This window comes from Accipiter gentilis, chromosome 23 (assembly GCF_929443795.1).
Source record: "Accipiter gentilis chromosome 23, bAccGen1.1, whole genome shotgun sequence".
Classification (NCBI taxonomy): Eukaryota; Metazoa; Chordata; class Aves; order Accipitriformes; family Accipitridae; genus Astur; species Astur gentilis.
In genome coordinates this window covers 12,930,067-12,946,191 of record NC_064902.1, presented here as the reverse complement: position 1 = coordinate 12,946,191, position 16,125 = coordinate 12,930,067, and the positions used below count along the sequence as shown (strand labels likewise).

The following is a 16,125-nucleotide window of genomic DNA, read 5'->3' as shown; positions in this document are numbered from 1 at the left end:
CTTGCCCTGGACTGAGAAACCCATCAAATGCTACCTGAACCCAGTAGAAGGCTTACCTCGTTTTAATGTCTAGGGGGAAATAAAGCAAATGTGGAGTGTCGGCAGAAGAATGAGACTGGCTGGTTTTTAATAAAGCAGAAATAAATAAATAAATAAACTACCTTGGGCTGGATCCTCCAAGCCCTGTGCACCTATCGGACAGCTCATCCAGGTTGTAGTAGGAGGCAGTAAATAAATGTAAAAATTTATTTTTTTTAATCTCTTAGCAGCGAAGTTTAGACTCAGTCCTGAGATCAGCCACTAGTTGTCCCCAAATAATCTAAGTCGCAGGTTCATGTCAGTGCTGTGGGATGGGAGGGTGAGGAAGGGCATGGGAGTTTGGGAGGGGGTGGGTGCCTGCCCTTCAGCACTGCAAGGCCGGCGTGTTAGGGTGCTGTGTGCTGGGGTGGCTGCTGGGACCTTGGGGAGATCCCAGCCGCATCGGGGAGGAAATGGTCAGGGGCTCCCTCATGCCCGATTGCAGGAGGGTTTGTCTTTGCAAGCAAAGAAGGGGCTGTCACCAGCTGTAGAGAGATGGGAGCAGGGGGTTGTTTTCAGGGATAGTCAAAGCATGCATTTTCCTCCCCCACCAGCTTCCACTCACTGCCTCCATCCTAAGAAAGCATTCTTGCAGAAGGTACTTTGTGTGAGATGCAACATCCTTACCAGGGACAAGTGAAGTGCCAGCCAGCAAACAGAAGCAAGTCTGTCCTTCAAGCAGGACACGGCTTCCAAGACATACTTGAAAACACGTATTTTTTTTTTTTTCCCTTCAATGGAAGTCTATTTAATCCTCCAGCTGGTAAACAACCCAATCTATGGTGCACAGCAAGCTCTGGAACGAAACCTCCCTATCGCTGAAGCTCACTTTTGTGCCACTGGAAGGAGAAACTCAACAGCTTCACGTGGGCCACCAGGGATGGGGCCAGCGGCTCCACAGCATGAAATACCCACAGCACAGGCAACATGCCACACTCCAGAGGCTGGACCAAGCAGAGCTGTTAGCGGCGCTCAGAGGAAGGGGCCGGCTCGCCGTTAGCTGCCAAGCCGCGTTGGACTGTGGCAAGGCTCAACATTGCAGGAAGGGAAGGTGCTCTGTCTTTTATGTTGGGGGGCATGTGTGTGTTTTATATAACAAATACGATGTTATACACACACACGCATATGTAGATATACATAAACTAAATGGCTATTAAGTTTTACAATCATATACAAATATAATCACTCAACATATAATAAGTATAATCATAAATGCTGTTTAATTATTCTTGTAATACATAATTTATACACATATACATATTGCATATGCATGTATTATCACCTATAAATATTTCAATTATTTGCAATAATTCTATTATACATTATAATATAATAATTATTTACATTGTATATGTGTGCACACATGGACATACCAACGTGAGTATGGTTTTTTGCATCCCTGGTGCTCTGACAGCTCCTCAGTAGCTCCCAAGCCTCGGGCCAAACTCCAGGACCAGCCTGGCTCACTCGGAGCTGCTTGTCCCCAAGCTCTGCAGTCTGTCTGAGGCCAGGATGGGACCCCACCATAGTACCAGCAGCCTTTAAAGGGGCTGGGGGATTGCTACCACGGTCCTTGCTGCAGCAAGGCCAAGGCTGGCACTTGCCCCCAGGCATGCCTATGGTGCATTCGCCCCATCTTGGCTGTGTGACGCAGGCGCTCTGTGACTCAGAAGTCTGAATGCTACTTCATATGGCAATAGCCATGCTTTGTTTCTTTAATTAATTATTTTTAATAGGCACTTGATGGGGGTGTATGAGGAAGGGAGGGCTTAAATAGAGTTTGCAAGGTTATTCCTTCCCTGAGGCTGAGCTGCGTGCAATCAGCCCATCTAACTTGGATTTTTCCGTTTGTCTTTGGGCTCCTGTTGCTGAGCTGGGGTGACCTTGGCAGCATTGGCTGCAGGGCCTCTCCTTGGCCACCCTGGTTCTCCTGCCTGTCACAACCACACTGGATAGACCAGGGAGTCGTGTTTAATTCGAAATTCCCTCAGGCTAAATTAAGGTGAAAGGACACCAAACGATCAGTTAAAGATTTTATTCATGACAGAAGCAAACTGAACTGGGGAGGCATAGTAGTAGGTGGTGGGGTTTCTCACAACAGGAACTGGCATAAGACTACTTCTGTAAACGGTGTAACCCAGGGTAACCATATACATCAATTCGGGGAATAAGGAGATCCCTCCTGTTGGGTCATGAGGTTCAGAGCAGACCCCCTTGCTTTCTAGACTCCTCCTCAGAGAAGGGCCCAGGGGCGGCTGGATCCACTCTTAGTCCCAGACTTGGTCAACGGTTTTATGTCTTAAAGGGATGAGGTGTAGGCATTGTGGAAAAGGGAAGAGAGAGGAAGAGAGAGAGAGAAAAAGGAGGAGAGAAAGATTTCACTGGTCCTGGGTCCAGTGTTGGTCCAGTCAGCCGAGGGGTCCAGTTCCAGTGGGCTTGTGCACTTGGGGCTTCAGTTTCTGTCCTTTTGTCATCCTTGTCCCTCCTTCAGGCGGGCACCCAAACTTGTCAGGTTAATGAGCAGCTTGAGAGCCTTTGGGCTTGGGGGTCGTTTGTGGAGTAACTTCTCCTTCTCTGCAGACGTGGCCATTGTTTGATCTTTATATCAGAACAGCTTATCGGAACAGGGAGCGGCGCACCCTCCAGCACGCCCTCCCCCTCCTGTTGCTGATGTCTGAGCTGATGGGCTTTTCACCTGGGTTCCTTGCTGTTCAGGGTTTGTCTTTAAGCAGAACTTGCCCCACCACAATGTTTGAGACATTAACTCCTTCAGTCTCTCACACTGCCCCAACCCGTTGCTGCCAAAGTGCCACTGAGGACTCCAGCGTGGGCAGAAAACGGTGCTACCTGGCCAGCGGATCTCACACCCTCCCACCCCAGCAGACGAGCTGCTTGGTTATGGGTAGGCGTCTGATTGCAGCCACTCTTGCCTGGGTGCCTCTGCTCCTTTTGGCAGGGTCGGTGCGCCTATGCAGCAGGGACACCTCAGTGCTCTCACCTGGCTGCTTTGGCAGCCGCTGGCACCTCCAGTTTTGCCATGGGACGTCCCCTCCTTGTCCCCCAGCCCAGCTGCTCCCAGCACGGGTAAGGGCCACACTTAACCCCTGGGCACCAAGTGAACCTTCCCTGCAGAAATACCAAGTTGGGTGTTTTTTTTGGCAGCGTAAGGCTTGTATTTAAGGGCACCAAAAGAAGTCCATGCACAGGTAGAAGTGCTCCTGCTGCCCTTCGGGTTATCCCTTTGCTCTCTCTCCAGGTGACAGCGGTTGAGCTCATTCCTGCTGGGATGGTTGGTCCTGTCTTCCCCTCGTTGGTTACAGGACTGCCCGAGAAGAGTCTTCACCTCCGCTCACCACCAAACCCTGGCCAAAGCAGCACCCTACACGGTACGTAGTCCCACAGGCCAGCCGCACCAAAGCCTCCTTGCCACAAAGACAGACCCATCGCACAGGGCTGCGTTTTGGTCCCGTTGGCGATCCCAGAAGTGCATTTGTACCCTTCGTCACCCCACCACCATCTTCCTCCCAGAAACACTCCCCGCTCCCAGCAGGGTGCTGGGGCAGGGCCGAGGGGGTGACACCCTGGCATCTGGGCATCTCCTCACCTTTCATGGCCTTGTTGCACGTCAGGAGCCGCCACATTCCCGGTTCCAAGTAGAGGAGAAAACCAAATCCAATCACACTTAATAACTGGCCTAGACTACCTTGAGATTTTCTCCTCTAGCAAGAGAAACGATGCAGTGAAACAGCTAAAAAAGCCGCAGACCGCTAGGAGCCCCTCATCAGAGAAATCCTTCCCAGCACCCCAAGTGTTCCAGGAAATTAAAATGCTTGTAGTTGGGATCCCCAGTCACACGGTGTCCTCGTAACTCCGTTTTCCTCCCAGTCCTGCAGCGTGTTTCGGTGCGAGCCGGGGCCGGGGGGGGGGGGGGTCGGTCCCGGCCCCGTTTGGCACGGACAAAGCGTTTCCAGGCCCGGAACGCTCCAGCCCGGGCTGAAGGTGGCTGCTTCAGAAATACAAAGTGGCCATTTTCTGTTTGCATGGGCAGGTTTTGCTTTGGAAAGTGGTATTTAGGCAGGGGGAAAGCCAAAGGTATGACCTAAATGGGTTAGATTGTGGCTGTTGGTTGGGGTTTTTTTTTTTAGAAAAAGCCCAAAGGTGGGTATTTCCAAAGGTCCTACGTGACCCAAAAGATGCCCTGTTGCAGACCAAATGTCAGCAGGGTATTGCCCTTAGCAGACCATGGCCAAGGCCGGAGGGCTGCTTTTACTTTGCTGTTGTTTGGGGCAATGGGTCAGGTCTGATGGGGACGCGGGGGGGACAGGCTGCCCATCAAATACAACATCACAACCGGGACCGTCTCCAAATTGTCACCATTGCAGGAAAGGTTAGAAACCAGCTGGCTAAAAGGCAAAGCCCAGAGCATGCTGTGCCCTCGCTTTCACACCAAAGAGAGACCAAAGGGGCTCCCAGCCAGCTAGATATTGCCTAAACACCCACAGACAGCACAACGGCGAGAGAGCGTCTGTCCTTGCCACTCGCTGTGCCACCAGCTTTTAAGAGCTACCTGCAGGGAACAGGATTTAGGAAGGGGGGGGGGGGGGGAAATCCACGCAAAAATCCAGCCTTTTGTGACTCTGAATCTGACCCCAAATTATGATTCATGACCAAAAGCGATGAAAAGAGCTTGTGGTGACTTGAACAATGAGTTTTTCCAAGCAGAGGCAGTACTAAACGGGGAACACGAGACTCCTGAGAAAGCAGGAGGAATGCACTCCAAGCCTGAACGCTGCAGATGAAATTTATTGCATCATATAATCTCTTCTTGTGCTTTGAGTTTCAGCTGGACAGGGAGATACTAAGCACGAGAAAGGCCATTTCCGTGAGATCTCCAGTCCAGACTGGGAGAAGCAGTCAGACTGCCAGGATCACCAGCAATTTTATTTACTTTTTCATTGCTTTGCTAAACCCACTCTCCAAACGGAGCAACCAAGGAGGGAGTGTCAGCATAGAGATGCCAATCAGAGGCAGAGAGGAAAAAGGTTGAGCTATAAGAGCTGAAGGTTATTAGATGAAAACATTATTTTTAGAAGAGCCTGAGAGCACTGGGGTTTTATAAAACCTCCCATTGTATTGCACTAGTAAGTCAAGTGTTCACAGCCGAGCCAGCAGACACACTCTACAGCATCTATTACTGGCGTGTTTATTTACAAAAAGGCAGCCACTGAGCCAAAGCTGAACAGAAAAGAGGAAAGACTGAAATATGGTTTTAAAGAAATACAGCTCCTTGGACTGGTTTTAATTTAAAATCCTAGGACTGGGTTTGTCATTTTCTTTTGTGTTTCACCCCCTCCTCCCCATTTCTTCTTCAAGGAATGAATTGTCCAAAACCAGCCAGGCAAAGAGGAATTTTCCTCTAGGTGTCTCTATCCCCATTTTTATTCTCAATTTTTTCTCATACGTGCACACGCACGCACACACACATGCACACACTCTTCTCTGGCCTTCCCAGTCCAGCATCACCTTTTCATTACCACAGCTATCTATCATCTCCCACATCCCAGCAGAGTGCTCCCAGAAGCACTTTATAACTCAGACCTGCCCCGGCACCATTCTCTGTGCCCTGGTGCAATGTGGCCGCCCCACGCAGGAGGCAGTGGCCACGCGTGGGAGCAGCACGTGGCGGCAGGGGACGAGAAGCTGAAGCTGTCGCTGCCAGCTGGGTCCTGCCAGCCCAGCAGGGCCGTGGGTGACGTGATCTCATCTGGGCAGACACCTCCACCCGTGCTGTACATGTGGCTTTGCGAAACAGTTATCGCCTGCTCTTAAAAACCAGGAGGTGTGGGGGCCTGGATTTATTGGATTTGACCAGAAAGCCAGAAACTCACACACACACCCCCAGAGGCACTGAGTGTTCTGGTATTGTAATTCAGGAGAAAACACTCTGTTGTTATAATCCCATACCTGCTGCAAACCTGCTTCTCTCTCTCTCTCTCTGTGGCGTATTTTGCATCCAGAGAGCACACGGAAGGTGAAGGAGAGTTAACAAAAAAGCCCTCCAGGCTCTGTCAGGGAGAAATGTGTGGTCACAGTAACACACCACTGCCTTCCCCAGCAATGGGGGATGGTGCAGGAAGCTGGGAGAGGACGGAGGAGAACAAGGCGAAAGGAAAAGGTGGGAGCAATTTTAAACGAAAGGGAAAACTTACATTAAATTATTGCTTTATTTCTGGTTCTATGAAAGTCTCTGACATGCTCCACCCTACCCCCAAGATGCCATGTCTGCCCCCAAACAGCCCAGTAAGGAGGAGAAAGACCTAAAGGGATCCTGCCCGAAAAAGGAGCCTTCCCAAGACCTGGATCTACAGAGGAGTTTCTTAGTTAAAAAGAAGTCCCCAGCCAAGGCAAGCCCTCCTACCCAGCAGTGTCTGGTCCCACCACCATCCCTGATAGGTGTTGAAGGGTGGGAGGGAAAGGGAAGGAAAAGCTCCAGCCCCAGTGTTTTGAGAGGTGTCCTCCCTCCAGACCATGCATGAACGAGGCATCAGGATGTGGAGCAGGCCATAATGGAGAGGGCACGGGGGAAAAGTCAACGAAGAGATGAGCACAGGGTGGGAGGAGAGGAATTGTGGCAAGATGAGAGTTACCCAGCTCTCCTTCACCTCTCCCCCCAACCCCTGCCTCATCGGATGCGGAGGTACGAGGGGATGGAGTAATTGAAGAGCAAGTAGTCCATTTTGTATAAATTAAAGAGTCTCCTTTGGTAGAAGGGGCTAATGTCCTGGAAGAACTGGGCCGTCATGTCATCTGTCGTCCTGGTGGTCTTGGATGAAGATGGGAACTTGACGCTCATGTCGGCCCCAACTAGCTGGAGGATGTAGTTGGCGTCTTCGGCCAAGGTCTCATACTTGCCCACCACGTCGTAGTGGACGATGCAGGGGTGGCAGAGCGAGTGCACCCGCTCCCAGTGCTCATTGAAGGGCTCCTCCCGCTGCGTCCGTGGATCCAGCAGGTAGTAGACGAACTCCTCAAAGCGCACGTCGTCCCCACGCTCCAGGGCCTTGTCGCTGGGCTCCTGCCGGTGCCGCCGGATGATCTTGGTGCCGTAGCGCTTGTGGAAGGCCGTGTTGTAGCTGCGGGTAAACTTGTTGCGGTACGCCGAGACCAGGCGCTCAAAGGGCTCCCGCACAAAGATGAACTTGAGGTAGCTGCGCAGGCGGTGGTTGATCTCAGGGATGCTGTACTCGGAGAGGGTGCGCAGGTTAGATGAGACATGGGCCTCGTTGGCGGGGATTTCCAGCGGGTCCCGGTACTTGCCTTGCCCTGTCAGGACCATCATCACCCGTTTCCAGTTAGTGCAAGCCACTTTGGGCACGTAGCAGTAGAGCAGCCCGTGCGTGTCATCCACCACCAAGTGCCGCAAGTCATCCGGACGCAGGAGACGCCGCTTGCGGGTGTAACGGTTGCAGATGTTGCTCAACAGCTCCCGTCTCTGCTGGTGAACCGCCTGCAGTGATGACTGCTCAAACTGGGGAGAAAAAAACCCAACAAGTTGGTCACTAGCTTGCCCAAGCTGATCGTTGCCTACACGCAACACTTGGCCCACAACTGTCCCCATCCCCTCCCCTTTTCTGCGTTTGGCAGTCACCCATGTGACATTTTTGGGGACAGCGTTGACTTTGAACACAACTTGCTTTGGTGCATTTAATCCTTGGACCTGCTGGGGGCAAAAGACAGAATAAAATGTGATGAGGACCCAGATGAGAAGACAAGTCAAAGGGGGTGAGGGAAGAACAGGCAGTGCAGAGAGGGTCAACAACCAAACATTTGTTACAGCACCCTACACGCATACTGGGCTAAAGCTCTCCCTTATAGGAGCCCAGGGGCCAATACGTGGTCCGACCCCTCCAGGGGCAAACAGCACAGCCCCTTTGCTGGTGCAGGGCCCCGCACACCTCCTGGCTGTGATGGGGCATCGCTGCGTCACGCTGACGCCTACAACCGCGGGCTTGCTGTGAACACTGCAGCCAGGAGGCAGAAACGTGGCACACAAGCGTGGGCATGCGTGCTGAAAATGGCATGGCTGTGCTGCCAAGGAAAGGCAAAGGGAGGCGGGTGGAGGAAAATGGCCTTTAACACTGACGGTCGAACCCTGGGGAGGAGATGGGGTGGCAGGGCATGATGGAGAGGAGCGAGGTGCTGCTGGAGGTGGTGGTGGGGCCCTTCCTGAGGGTTTCTTCTCCTGAGGGACGTTTTCCACACAGGCCACTCTGATGCCTCAGTGCTGGTCACAGGCTCCTTTGTCCACAGGGATAAGAAGTCCACATTCGGTCCTTCTTCTTTATCCTTTTTGACCCATGCATCAAGGCCTGGCACCTGCTGCATTGGCATCCCAGGAGCCCAGAGCCCCCAGCCCCTGCCCCAGATGAAACCCCCGCCTCCAGATTTGGGGACGTGACCCTTTGTGTCATGGTTTTCATCAGAAATCCCAAAATGTCATTAAAACATCTGGGGAAGGAAATTATTTCTAGGCACTCAGAAGAGGAAGGTCCCCTCCTCCGCCTGCCCACTCCCTCCCCGTTTTGCTCACGAGGTTGGGAGGTTTCGCATTCAGCCCCGAGGTCCTCACTGGGAACCTCCAACAGCCTCGTCCAGACCGCAACCGCTAACAAGCTTCACCGCCCATTTGCTAACCCGAGGTGGATCTGACCCCGCGGAACCGCTGCTCTAATACAATGCAATGACCCCCCCCCATGTCGCAAGAGGACGTTGGCTTCCACTTTGTGGTTGTGAAGAAACTCCCGCCGGCATCACAGGGCGCCACGACAAATGTCTGTAGACTGCAGAGATGTGGCAACCCCAAGACGAAGGGCAAGGGCAGGCCACCTCCTCGGTCCCTGCATCCTTGCTGCTGACAGCTGTCATCGCTTAGGCATGCCAAAGGACACCCTCTGCCAAACTTCAGGTACACCCTCACCTCTCCCTGGGGGATGATAAGGGGTTTGGGGAGGCACTACAGCCTGGGATAGGCAGGGTTGTGGAGATGGGGCTTTGTAAAGCTTCTGCCAGGAGTTGGGATCCTGAGAAAAACTGCCCATCCCATGGATGATCCAGCAGGCTCATCTTCAGAAGGGCACTAACATCTGGGCAAAAAGCTCCTCCTGCAAGGGATGAACCACACTTATACCCTTTTGGATCTCATTTCCACAAAAGAAATGACCTTCTCTGGGCCACCTTACTGACCACTTTCTCCAGAAAACTGCATGGGCAGTAACCTGAGGCAGGGTAGGAGAAAGCATCCCATCCCTGCTCCTTCCAAGAAGGAGATGATAAGGGAAAATGCTCACATGGAGGAAATGCAGGTCAACACACTCTAACGGCCACCAAAAGATGGCTTTCACATTGTTGGCTACATGGATATGAAGAAGATAGAGCACCTAGGGAGGTGATAATCGTAGCTGAAGAGGCATTCTCATGGTACACCTCTTTGCGATACAGCCAAACATTTCCTTTCAGTAGAATCTTGTTTGGATGTTCCCCATCACCTTCTAAAATTGGAAACCCTTTTTGCAAGTACTTAAAAAAAAAAAAAAAAAAAAAAGAAGCATTTTAATAATGTGATCTTTTTTTCAGGTATTTTTCCATGCACTTGCATAATTCGAAACTATTGGACCAGAAAGACAGACAGACAGTCTGCAGGCATGGCAACAAATAAATGTGACTACTTTTCAACAGCCACCCACTGGAATAAGTGCATGTCTTGCAGTTATTTCAGAGCGGAATTGCTCCCTTCATTTCCTTCTCTTTAAAAGCCAGAGAAATTAAGTATCACTTTTAAGGAAATAACTCCACGACATTCCAGCAGCGTTAGGGTTTGCCAGCATCGTGGCCAAGGAAGTCCACATTTGCCATTTTTCCCAAAGCAGATGTAATTTGGCTGCTTATAGACGTAAAAGCATCAACCTAGACAGTAACACAAAGCATCGCGTATGGAAGGGAGATCTGGCTCCAGCTGCAGCGGGCAGTGCCGATGTGCAGCGGGGAGGCAGTGGGGATGGCGGCCAGCTGCAGGGACCACCACCGTTGCCTTCTGCTTCTTGGGGGCTGCAGAAGATGACTGCCCAGTGGACGTGGGGAGATGCAGGGCACATTTGGTAGCTGGGGCGTGTGGCAATGGCCCAGCCCTTTGCACCGGTTGGTGGGTGGTTTCCTGCAGGGAAGTTGTGGGTGAGGATCCCTCTGCAAAGGCAAGTCTGGCTGCATGGGGGGAAAACTGCCCACCCAGGGGGGGAACACAGTAGAAGGAAACAAACACACCTTTTGCAGCTTCAACCACAAACCCCCAAGCTCCCATTCAGCTGCTATGGGCAAGCGGGACACCCTCCCCGACACCGTGTCACCGGTGCCAGTTGGGCTGCACGCACTGGGGGCTGGTGAGGGCAAGCGCGCTCTGCCTCAAGCTTACCCTGCAGCAGACCCTTGCACAGCCAGGGACCCACTAAGCCCACCTGGAGGGAGCGTTTCCCTGCCCACACGGTGCCTGGCTGCCCCTTTCTCGGCAGGTGTAGCTGGCACAGCTCAGGGTGATGGAGAGGACCGAGACGTCCCAGGATTATAAACGCCTCATGGCTGGGTCCAGCTTTATATATGTGCATGTATATATATATATATGCATATATGTATGTGTGTGTGTGTATAGCACCCAACATAGAAGCATCTCCCAATTATTAGCTCAGAAAGTGCAGCAATGATGCTCTTGCCCTGCTACGATGGCCCAGAGTTGGCTTTGAATCCTCAGATGGTGAAATCTCCCACGTTTGCCCAGCTATGGCTCAGCCCATCGATAATGAAACCATTTGCCCAAATACCAGCAAGGGCCAAAAGCAGTTTTTTATCAACAATTACTCCCCAAAGCGGTGTGGTCTTTTCTTTTGGACACAGCCAGAGGTTCAGGTAGGGGGACCTTGGGTGTGTTTGGACACACTGCAGTGCCCTGAACACCGGAGGGGTGGAAGAAGGGGTCAACCTCCAGCACCCCACTCCCTCTTCCCCCCCCCCCCCCCCCATCTCCCTCTCCCTGGCCCTTTACCTGGTCACTCTCGTACAGGGCCTGGAGTGGGCTGCGACCAGCTTTCCCCTGCCAGGTAGATCTCATAACTCTGTCTTCTGCAGCTGGAAAAAGAGGGAGAAAAATCAGAGGGGTTGGGAGGGGCTGCTTCCCTCACCCTCTCTGGAGATGCCCAAGTTGGGATGCGACATCGTCCCTTGAGAAGAGACAGATCTTTTGCCTCTGGGAGAAGATGCTCAAGCAATGCTCGCCCCTCCCTCTTATTTTTTAACAAAACCTGCAGTTAGCATTCAAAAGGTCCAGATCTAACCTTTAAACAAATAAAAGACCATAAATAAAGATAACAGGTTGTTACAATTTCAAGAGCAACTGGGAACAGTTTGATCCACGTGCATTTGGGAAATGGCGCTGCGTGCAGGCTGCATTGCTGAGGGAACGCCCCGGGAGGTGACCAGCATCGCCGCAGCCCCGTGAGGGGCGAGACAGCATCTGTGCTTGGCAGAGGTGAGGGGCAGATCCAACACCGGCAGCTCTGTGCTGAGCCCCCACGGGCTCGGAGTTCGCATTTCCAGGCTCAGAGACATGGTCATTAATACACGAATTGGTCAGATGCTTCATTTGACCGATAAGTCATTTTAAGTTCTTATTTGCTATTTGGGTTTTTTGCTTCCCTTCTAAAGTAGCAACATCTCCTCAAGTGTTTGAAGACAGCCACCTAAGCAGTCCTCGCCCCTTCCCTGCCGTGCAGATTGGCCGGTTTGATTTCGGACGTCTATTTGCAGCAGCACGAAACTGGAAGCTGGACCTGGCCAACCACGATTGCGGCGCCGGACACCCAGTCGGTGACAGATGCTCAAGTTCTCATGCTCATAAATTATGTAGGGATGCAATCACCTTCCAGGGTATGAAGCATCCACTTCGGCTGCCATCCCTTAGCCCCAGGGACCTGCTTCCAGCACAGCGTGGGCAGAACCACGTGGCCTGCATATCCCAAAACTAGTGCATGGATCCAGCCACGACACGGGTGCAGGCTCTCGCTTGCAGTAACACCAAGCAATGTCCCACCTCTCACCCACCCTCTGCTTCTTGTGTCTGACCCTCTCCACTGGCAGAGGATGCCACGACAGTTTTCATATGAGAAGGATTCTAACCATGGGGGTTGTGCAGCCCTGCAATTGGCTTCCACAGAAGAAATCACACTGTGAGTTTTAAAATTGAGGATGATGTTTCTTCTGAAGGGGATGATAGGATACATTGTTCAGGAGATCGTGGCCTGGGAGGTTCCTCCAGTCCTCTAAGTTCCTGCTCCTACAGGGACCTTCTAAAATCTCAGCGGGATGTATACGGTGGAGGGAAAAGTATCTCTAACAAACCATTTCTGGTAACATGAAAAGTTTCTAACAGAGGCTTTTTGCACAACAATTTGGGGCTCTGGATCTTTTCGTTCACTGACCCTCACCAAACAAAACCGAATTTATTATACAAGGCCCAGATGGCATATTTTTAACCAAAATAACAAGAAGGAAAAATCCAAAGCCCATCTTCATTTTCACGTGCTTATATTTTGCGTAAATGAAAGCTGCTCCAAAGCACAAAGTCACCAGGGTCTAAGCTAAACATTATTCATTCCCGGAGCTGTAATTAGGGGGAAATGACTGCCTGACCTCACAAGATTTCATCAGCAGTGCATGTATGCTTGCGCGTTGATGGGAAATGATACTTCCTGCAGCACTGGATTGATCGAGATGTGACTCAACGAGAAGATACAGTTTCTTCCTCAATCCCCTGTATCAGTTACCCCACAGGAGCATGAAACGGCATCTGTGCTAATGAGAGATAAGCGGAAGATCCAACGTACACAGTGCTGGGCTGAGACGCTTGTCCCAGAGGAGCCCTATTTCACATTTCCAGGCTCAGCCCTCTGCAAATGACAGGGAATGAGATCGACCTTGAAAACTCAACTCACTGCAGCTCAAATCTGCAAGCAGAGAGCATTAAGCTCGAGTCCCTTTCCTGGCTAGGGCTGATAAACTCCTATTCGATTTAAGACTGTGTCCCTGCTGTGGGCTGTCTGCAAGCGCCCTGCACCACAGCAGACACCGGGCCTATATTTAGTAAAAACAATGTGGAAGCATTTGTTTTCGAGATTAACACGTGCATCAACCAGAACCTACCTTATGAGGGACATAAGCAAAGCCCCGGTGGTTCAGGCTGACCTGAAGCTGCTAGAAATGCAAATTGCTCATGTTTCCACTGCGCAGGGGTGCGTGGAAACGGCATCTCGGGGAAAGCCACAGTGCCCGGTGCAGGGTCAGGTCATGGCCCGGGACAAGCGGGCTGGCTCGGCAGGACGCTCTTTAGGGTGAACAAAAGGCAAATCTGCAGTAAAGCGGGGAGCGAGCAGAGGTCAGGCAGGTCAGATCCGAGCTCTGGGCTGTGCCTTTCGACGCTGCTGAGGCACGGCAACAAGCCTGGCCAGGGACTGGGGCACTTCACACGACTCTCACCGACAGCCCCAGCAGAAACGTTGCAAAATGGATTTCCTCCAGCCTTTCCCCAGCACAAGGTCTGGCAGAGAATAAGGCATCTTCTCCAGATAGCAGCAAACCCCCTGGGATCCCCGCTACGCTCATGCTGTACAGGGTTCCAGAAAAAAAAGGGAAGGAAAAAAAAAAAAAAAGGAAAAAAAGCTGTCAGGCTGCTCCCTTGCGACTGGAGGAGCCCAGGAGAGCTGAGCTGGCAGGGGGAAGACGCCAGCGCTGCATCTTGACAGCTTTTGCTCTCCAAAGCGATGACACCATCCCCTGCCCGGGGCGCTCGCCAAACCCTTCAGAGCAAACGTCTGGCCCAACGGCAAGTTTTTACGAGGCTCCAACTGCAGGAATTCTCCCCCCTCAGAAACCGTCTGCTCGTGCTACGCGCAGTCTCGAGGAGAAAAGCCAATGGGCTCCTGGCTGGGCCACGAGGATGACTTCTGAAGACAGCGTTAAACCCTGCGGCAGAGGGGGAGATGCAACAGCTGCAACCGCGTGCGGCTCAGCACGGCACCGTGCCAGCACCGGTGCATGCGGAGGGCAGCAGTGGATCTGTGCGCCCCGTGGGACCGAAGCGTCCATCCTCTGCAGGGCTGCGGTCAGAGCGGCTGCAAGTGCCTGCGGCTGGCAGCGTGTGCTCAAACAGAGACAAGTCTGGGCTGCCTGTCCCCAAAGCATCCCCAAAACGTCTGGGATTGCCCTGCAGAGCTACATTGGCTGTCACAGCAGAAGGCAGGCCGGGGCTGCTGCGACCTGCCTCAGCCAGTGGGAGGCTGTAGATGGCGATTTAACGGAGTCCAGCCTCCCTAAGACCAGGCTTTGCCACCTAACACTGCTCTGCCCGGTGACCCCAGGCTGTGGCTATCCCCTGTTCACCATCCCTCAGCCCCAGCACCTGCAACATCTCTGCTGATACACTCCTCTCCCAGTCCTCCCCCTGTCACCAGTCCCCGGATCCTCATCATGCAGCTCTATGAACACAGCTCAGCCTTAATTTGAACACAAACCCCCTCTTCCCTGGCTCCTCCACCCCAACCACCTCATCATGCAATCCCACAGCGTGCTCCCATCCTGGGGGTCTCTCCCCATCCCGTCCCCTAATTGCTATCCCCATCCTGTCCTCGCCTTCACCGCATACCCCAAGCAGGCAATCTAAGCAACCCCTAAGGCGATCACCTTAGGAAGGCTGAGCTCAAGGGGCTCCACGGCTGGCTGAAATGCACAGCTGGAGAGGAAACCACCCATGGAGGGGAAGGTGGGGAAAGGCTCGACTCTTGACCTGTGCCTGTTTCTTCCATCAGACCTGGGATACAGCTTGGACTGTGAGGAGGAGAAGGGAGGAAGGGGGCAGATGGGCAATGGCACTTACACATCCCTCTTCTTCCACTCGTTCCTGCTGAGAGCAAGTCAATCACCCCATCCCCTGTACCGCTGGCTTAGCCATCCCTGGGATGCTCCTGGGACTCCAAGAAGTTTGGGAAGGCCAAGGAATACTGAAATATATGACACTGTTGAGGAGGGAGTATCATCGGAGTAAACTAATGGTTTGTGCTACATTTTGGCACCACGGCCCTGAGTACAGCAGGATCTTCCATCATGGTGGAGCTGCCAAGATCTTTGCATCCTGGCTTTCCTCCTGACTTTATAGCTTGTTACTGAGGTTCTCAGATTCCACCACATGCAGTGGTAACACTTGGAAATTTAGCATCGCCACAATTGCATCCGAAAGCAGGCAAGTCACTCAGCCAAGGTATATCAAGTTTCTAAAGGGGAGAAAACACCAGCCCTTGGCAACTGCTGGATCACCATTTGCATAGCAAGTATCAAGACAGTGTAAGTCCATGATCCAAATCCAAAATGTTTTTCACTGAGATGGGCAGAAGGAAATATCACATTTGTCCTTTGCATCTTCAAAGGATGAGGCAAGGGAATAGGAGTGATGCAGAGCAAGAGACCGAAAACTCCATGCTGAGGCAGTAACATCGACCAGAAATCACCAAACGAGATGAGCCTGAAAGGGAGCTCAGGCCCATTTTGGAGTCTCCTGCGCTACAAGTGCTTTCGGTCTTTCTTTCGGAGCTTAAAAAGGCAACGTGCTCCCTCCCTCCTTTCCCCCTACAGCTCCGATTTTAGTGCTATCCCATCCAAACCGAAGCTATTCTCTTGCAGTGGTGTGACATCAACACCACAGCAGGATCTGGAGTTTCAATGACATGCCAGCTCTCTTTGGAAAAGGGAATAGATTTTAAAGCTGTGACTATTTAGGTGTACTAGCTGATTGCGAAGACAGCCAGACATGTGTGAGGTGAGGGAAAGACTGGATCATGACCATCCCAGACTTCTGGAAGCACCAGTGAAAGAATTTGCTGTTTTGGCTGCAGAGACTCTTAATTATGGAGGGAGGTTCTCTGCAACCACAAGAGCAAATCCAGCGCCCGAGTTGAA

General features: G+C 52.1%; 1 protein-coding gene across 2 annotated transcripts in view; it reads right to left on the bottom strand.

Annotated features, from left to right (window-relative positions):
• Window positions 1-5,381: 5,381 nt before the first annotated feature.
• CHST13 (carbohydrate sulfotransferase 13) overlaps window positions 5,382-16,125 on the bottom strand; it is a 35,476-nt gene continuing 24,732 nt past the window's right edge. For both annotated transcript variants that reach the window (XM_049826490.1, XM_049826489.1), the window contains exons 2-3: window positions 11,168-11,250; window positions 5,382-7,606 (exon numbers count right to left, since the gene is read on the bottom strand). In XM_049826490.1, the coding sequence (XP_049682447.1) occupies window positions 6,761-7,606; window positions 11,168-11,233 (912 nt within the window). In that variant the 5' untranslated portion in view covers window positions 11,234-11,250 and the 3' untranslated portion in view covers window positions 5,382-6,760. The remainder of the gene's footprint in view (window positions 7,607-11,167; window positions 11,251-16,125) is intronic.